This window comes from Prenolepis imparis, unplaced genomic scaffold, assembly GCF_030444845.1.
Source record: "Prenolepis imparis isolate NDT839.2.m4 unplaced genomic scaffold, iyPreImpa1.0 SCAF_12, whole genome shotgun sequence".
In the NCBI taxonomy this organism is placed as follows: Eukaryota; Metazoa; Arthropoda; class Insecta; order Hymenoptera; family Formicidae; genus Prenolepis; species Prenolepis imparis.
Window position 1 is genome coordinate 13,629,798 of NW_028141170.1, and position 6,680 is coordinate 13,636,477.

The 6,680-nt window shown below is 45.7% G+C and overlaps 1 protein-coding gene across 1 annotated transcript; it reads left to right on the plus strand.

Annotated features, from left to right (window-relative positions):
• The first annotated feature begins 687 nt into the window (after nt 1-687).
• Nucleotides 688-5,873, plus strand: LOC145943372 (uncharacterized). Its single transcript, XM_083050889.1, has 2 exons — nt 688-5,131; nt 5,173-5,873. Exons 1-2 carry the CDS (start codon nt 688-690, stop codon nt 5,871-5,873), a joined length of 5,145 nt encoding a protein of 1,714 aa, XP_082907015.1.
• The last annotated feature ends 807 nt before the right edge of the window (nt 5,874-6,680 follow it).

Below are 6,680 nucleotides of genomic sequence, written 5' to 3' on the forward strand. Positions count from 1 at the left end.
GCGGTAATCACGTGATAAGATTGGAATGCCGAATTTACCTGTTCGAAACGAGACAAATATCGAGGCACCGCTCGTCTCGTATACTCAGAAGCGTTTCAGTCGGCACAAGAGTCACGTCGTCGTTGAACGAAGCAGCGGCCGACGAATTCAAATAGTCTACGCGATTCTCTCGCGAGTTTAACGCTCTGGTAACAGTGTCGATTGCGTCTCGCGCTGCGTGTCTCAAAAGTGCATCCGTGCGCCCGATACTGCAGCTCAAAATCGACTCTCTCGAATGTTCCACAGTGGAAATAAATTGTGAGTGGTTTGCGGAAAGTACTGTCTGAAGAGTTTTCTTTCTTTCGCACCCTATCTTAATTGTCCTACAGTGATTCTCACTCCCGCCACCAACGATTTCGACGTGTCCTTCGACGCGTGAACCAGCCAAGCTAGTCCCTCGCCCCACGAGAGGGTCCAGAAATGAACATTGGTCCTTCGAGCCGGATCGGAATAAAGTGGCGGTGAACTGCACGATCCAGTGACTTTCATCATTGATAGACAGGAAAGTAAGGGCCTCGCGATTCAACCTCCAGGTTTTCACCCGAGCCCACTCCAGGCAACCTCGCACAGTTAATCTTTCAACGATCATCCCGTTCTATTAGGGAAGAGCATCGTTAATCATCTGCTGAATCAATTCAATTGTTAATCATGAGCGAAAACATCATTCAACAAGAAACGCTGTTGCGCAGTGTGCGCCGAGCTCTCGAGAACTTTAAAAAGTTCGGACAACAAAACTATACGCCAGCCAAAATTCGCGCCAGGATAATTTCTCTGAAGGAGACATGGAATAAATGCATCACCGATCAAGCTGTAATTCTGACCACATATTCGAAAGAGCAACGGGCCATTCTCGACTACTTTAAAACCGACAAACTGGAGGAACACGAGGAGGACTACCAAATCGCCCTGGATTTCATGCAAGAATGGTTGGAGCAACTGGAACCTCCTGTGAGTCCGATCCAATCGCGCTCCGTTGACAATTCCTTTTCGAGAACCGAAAACGCGCTATCGTTAAATCATTTACCGCCAATCAAGTTACCTCCGTTTGCGGGTAATTTTGCTGAGTGGGAGAGTTTTCGAGACAGATTCACCGCGTTAATAATAGAAAATAAGGATCTCTCCGATTTTTCACGAATGCATTTTCTCGCCTCTAGTCTATCCAGTTCTGCCCGCGAAGTAATATCCAGCATCGCGATAACCGCAGATAATTTCTCAGTCGCGTGGAAATCGCTAAAAGCTCGCTTCGAAAATAAAAACAAACTTATTGATCTTCACGTCGCAGCGTTATATAATCTTCCTTCCATGTCACGCGAGTCAGCCGACGAATTACACGCGCTACGCGACACGACCGATCGATCTATCGAGGCGCTGAAGTGTCTGGGTCGCTCAACGGAACAAATTCTTAGCGATATTCTTGTTTATTTCGTCGCGAGAAAGCTCGACCCGTCAACTCGTCGAGCTTGGAAATTGAAAAGCAGTATTGAATCTGACCCGCTCTCTTTTGAGGACTTGACAAAATTTCTCTCCTCGCGCGCTATCGCTCTGGACGATTTAATTCCGCTCAATCCTAAACCGATTCGAAACGTTAAAGCTAATAATGCAACCGCCTCTGACACTTCAGCACCCACGTGCTCTTTATGTAAAAAGCAACATTATTTTAGCAAATGCGTTCAATTTCTAAACAAGAGTCCGAGTCAAAGACGCGAGATAGTAAAACGGTGTTTCAATTGTCTGAGCCTTAAGCATTCAGTGCAAGAATGCACAAGTAAATTTTCATGTCGAAAATCCCAAAAGCGGCATCATTCCTCGTTACATCTAGACTCGAACTCCGATTCCGCCAGCATCGCCTCAAGTGCAAACACAATCGCAAATACTACCAATGAATCGGTAAATCAACCCGCAACGACATCACCACCGTCGCATGCTGTAACCCTGTCGTCCATTTCTGGAAAGGCAGGTCCGTCGCCTGTCCTACTTGCAACCGCGAGAGTCATTATCGAATCTCCAACCGGGCGGCGAATACCCGTTCGAGCTCTGTTGGATCAGGGCTCCGAAGTCACTTTTATAAAAGAAAATATTGTTCAAACTTTGCGATTGCGCCGAACACGTACTTTAACGACCATTTCAGCAGTCGGATGCGCGAACGTCGGTACCTGTCGCAATATGACTTTAATTAAAATTTCTCCTCGTAACAAGTCCGCGCCGACGTTCTCGACTTTCGCGTTTATCATGCCGTCGCTAACTAAGTACCATCCTCACCCGATGCAGAGTGTTGACGACTGGGATCATTTGAGAGATCTTCAACTTGCGGATGACGACCCCACGGGATCTGTGCCGATAGAGCTAATTCTCGGCGCTGATTTGTACGGCCGCCTCCTGTTGGACGATATTCGGAAAGGTCCGGACGGTAACCCGATTGCGCAGAATTCACACTTGGGATGGATAATCTCCGGGCCAGTCGCCGCAAAATTTATCTCGAGTCACGCGGTTAATGTTTTTCATTGTTCGTTAGAAACCGAAATAAAAAGATTTTGGGAATTAGAAGAACCCCTGTCCGAGCGAATTTTATCCCCGGAAGAACAAAAGTGCGAGGAATATTTTCGAATGACACATTCGCGATGTCCCGACGGGAATTATACGGTACGTCTTCCGTTTAAAAGGGGGCCTCCCATTGAAATCGGCGAATCACGTTCCACTGCCTTACGCCAACTCACATCGCTAAAACGACGACTCGACTTAAATTTGAATTTGAAAAAGGAATACTTTGACTTTCTCCGCGAATACGAGACGCTCGGGCATATGAAGCAAGTGGATCCGCCCACTTCAGGAGACACACAGATCGTGTACATACCGCATCACGCCGTAATTCGCGAATCCAGCTCAACAACGAAAGTACGCGTCGTCTTCAACGCTTCCAGTCTCTCATCGAATAACACTTCTCTAAACTCACATTTGCATATCGGATCGAAGCTGCAAACCGATTTAACGGCGGTCTTACTAAGGTGGCGTCAATATAAGTACGTTTATAGCGCTGATATCGCTAAAATGTATAGACAGATCTATGTCGACAATCAAGATCGGGATTATCAGCGCATTTTGTGGCACGACGCCGAGTCTAACGAAATACGCGATTATCAATTATTAACCGTCACATACGGAACCGCTTGTGCCCCTTACCTCGCTTTGCGAACTATTCAACAGTTATTACTCGACGACGGCAGTCACTTTCCTCTCGCCATTCCAATCTTGCAGGATAATATTTATGTGGACGATGTGCTGTTTGGTGCGGACGACATTCCGCTGATACGTCGTTCACGCGAACAAGTATGCGCCCTCCTCGCCAACGGAGGATTTACCCTCCGAAAATGGGCTAGTAACAAAGCCGAATTGCTTCAAGATATTTCATCGGAAGATTATGGACTCGCTTGCCATACAAATTTCCAGCTTGACGATCGTTTGAACATTCTCGGTACTGTTTGGAATCCCGCGCTAGACTCGTTTCAATATCAAGTTTCCTTGGCTGAGTCCGTGCCAACTACCAAGTGCGCGATTCTATCGGCTATCGCGAAACTGTTTGACCCCCTTGGGTGGGTTACTCCGGTTACGGTCACCGTGAAAATTTTCATGCAAAACTTGTGGCATTTAAAATTTTATTGGGATGATCCAGTCCCTTCGTCGGTCCTAACTCGCTGGGAAAACATCTACCGCAATTTGTCTCATTTAAACGGGCTAAAGGTTCCGCGATGGACAGGTCGCGGCTCAGACACTCTACGAGTTGAGCTCCACGATTTCGCCGATGCGTCAACCGTTGCGTATGCTGCCGCCGTGTATATTAGCGTGACTTCGATATCGAATGAAATTACGATTACTTTGCTCACCGCGAAATCAAAGGTTGCGCCGATCAAAACTATGAGCATTCCTCGTCTCGAGTTGTGCGCCGCGGCACTGTTGGCTCGTGTAATGCAGTCCGTACGAGTTTTTTTGAGTATAAATACGGTAACGGCGTATTGTTGGACGGACTCCACCATCGTTCTCGCCTGGCTGAAAGCTCATCCCTCGCGATGGAAAACATTTGTCTCAAATCGAGTCGCCGATATTCAAAATCGAATCCCGGAAGCCAAATGGAGTTACGTATCTACACACGAAAATCCAGCAGATTGTGCGTCTAGAGGTTTTCTCGGCAATGAATTAAACGAGTTCTCATTGTGGCAGGGTCCTCCGTGGTTACGCGCTAACAAAAGAGCATGGCCTTGTCAAAATCAATCGCACGAGCTCACAGTGAACGAGGAAGCCAAACCATTCATCGTTCACTTAACTCAATCCACTGACTCATGGGATCTCGCGCTTCGCTTTTCTAGTTGGCATAAATTATTGAGAGTAACCGCTTATATACGTAGATTTGTGAATAACTGTCGACGAGAGACCAGCAATACCGACTCGCCTTTAAATTCGAGAGCTCTAACCGCAACCGAATGCAAACAAGCCCAAATTTATTGGATTCAAACTATACAAGCGGAAAAATTTACTGTTGAAGTTTCTGCCTTACAAAAGGGGCACCCGTTGCCTTCAAAAACGGCCCTGGCAAAGCTCAGTCCATTTCTAGATGATAATAATATAATAAGAGTAGGCGGACGTTTAGCTCACGCTCCCTTATCGTTCGGAAAAAGAAACCCGGTGCTGTTATCCCCTCATCCAGTCGTGAACCTAATAGTCCAATACGCTCATCTTAAATCCTGTCACGCGGGCGTACAGCTCACGCTCGCCACGCTCCGTCACGACTATTGGATTCTCCGAGCAAGAAATATAGCTAAACAAATTATTCATCAATGCGTAACGTGTACCCGTGAGAGGGCCGCGGTGCCGGAGCAGTTAATGGGTCAATTCCCGCCGGCTCGCGTATCAGCTCCCGGACGCGCGTTTTTACATTGCGGAGTAGATTACGCCGGTCCGGTCGCTACGCGCATCTCTCCCGGCAGAGGACATAAAACGACTAAAGGATACATCGCCCTATTCGTATGCCTGGCATCTCGAGCGATTCATTTAGAGTTGGTTAGCAACTGCTCCACTTCAGCATTCCTAAACGCCTTCTCGCGTTTTTGTACTCGGACAACGGCACAACCTTTATCGGTGCAGACAAAGAAATAAGTCACGCCTATCGAACGGCTCTCACCGATCCGACTTTCTTGAATAAAACCGCAGCCGACCAAATCGAATGGAAATTCATTCCACCTCAAGCTCCCCATTTTGGGGGACTATGGGAAGCTGGAGTGAAAAGCCTGAAGCACCATCTTCGACGCGTGCTCGGAGCTCATACGCTCACGTTTGAGGAGTTTACCACCCTTCTTTATAGAATAGAAGCCTGTCTCAACTCCCGACCAATCGAACCTCTCACCGACACCCTAGACGATTACGAAGTTTTAACGCCGGGTCACTTTTTAATCGGGTCAGCTCTTACCGTTCCGCCCGAACCTTCCGTATTGTCGATCGCCGAAAACAGATTGTCCCGATGGCAGCTCATTCGGCAGATCACTGAAAAGTTTTGGAGAATCTGGCAATCTGATTACGTCAACACTTTGCAACAGCGAGGAAAATGGCGACTCGAACACTCCTCGATCGAGGTCGGTACTATGGTTCTAATCAGAAATCAATTGTTGCCGTCGTGCAAGTGGGAGCTGGGACGCGTGACTCAATGTCACCCAGGCTCGGATGGTCTGGTGCGCGTTGTTTCCGTACGAACAGCTTGCTCCAAATACAAACGACCACTGAATAAATTATGCATCCTTCCAGTCAAAATTAATGCTCAACCGAACCCTGTGTCACGTCCGGACAATTAAGATTGTTTGGTCTATTTTGGGTCAAATCATTTAAGAAATTTACCCGGGATTAGACCTTGTTTGCGGGTTTATATTTAATTATTTAATCCTCTGGCCCGAATAAATACCGAATTTTATATGTTTTGCGACGAGGATCAGTTTTCCAATGGGGATAGTTGATGTTAAAGTGGATTGGAATTAATTTATATTCTATTTTTTTAGGAATTGAATTAGATTTGAGAGTATGGAGTTTTAGATAGAGAGGTAAAGGATCTTGATTTTTAATAATAGCTTCCTTAATTTGAAACGTAATCCTCTTAATTTGAACACGTCTGCCTGCTTTTTGGGCATCTAATAAAAATTGAGAAACATTAGAATTTGAATTAAAACTGTTTAATCATAGTCGCCACACTATTGTCAGCGACTTATGACGATTTTCGCCATGCTCTTCGATAGCGCCAATCTTAGTCAAAATTCAAATTATTATAATATTAATTATGTTGTTGCCATTCTTGTTGACAGCGACAACTTTTATTGGAATTCTGATAATTAAAAGGACTACGTCTCTTTCCAGATTAATTTGAAATACTTTTATTAGGTTTTAAACACAAGTTTATATTTTCTGATTTATGACAATTAACTGAAGACTAATGTCTAAAGTCTAAAGACTATCCTCATTGTCTCCCTTATTTATACCAAGCGGCAAGAATCCCCGCGCAGGTTCCCGCCCTTGTTTCTTAAAGAATTTTTAAGGTGGGAGGTCATTCTTGTCCACAGTGAAATATAATAGTGAATCAATATTCTTATCAACTGCCCACCTTCATTGAC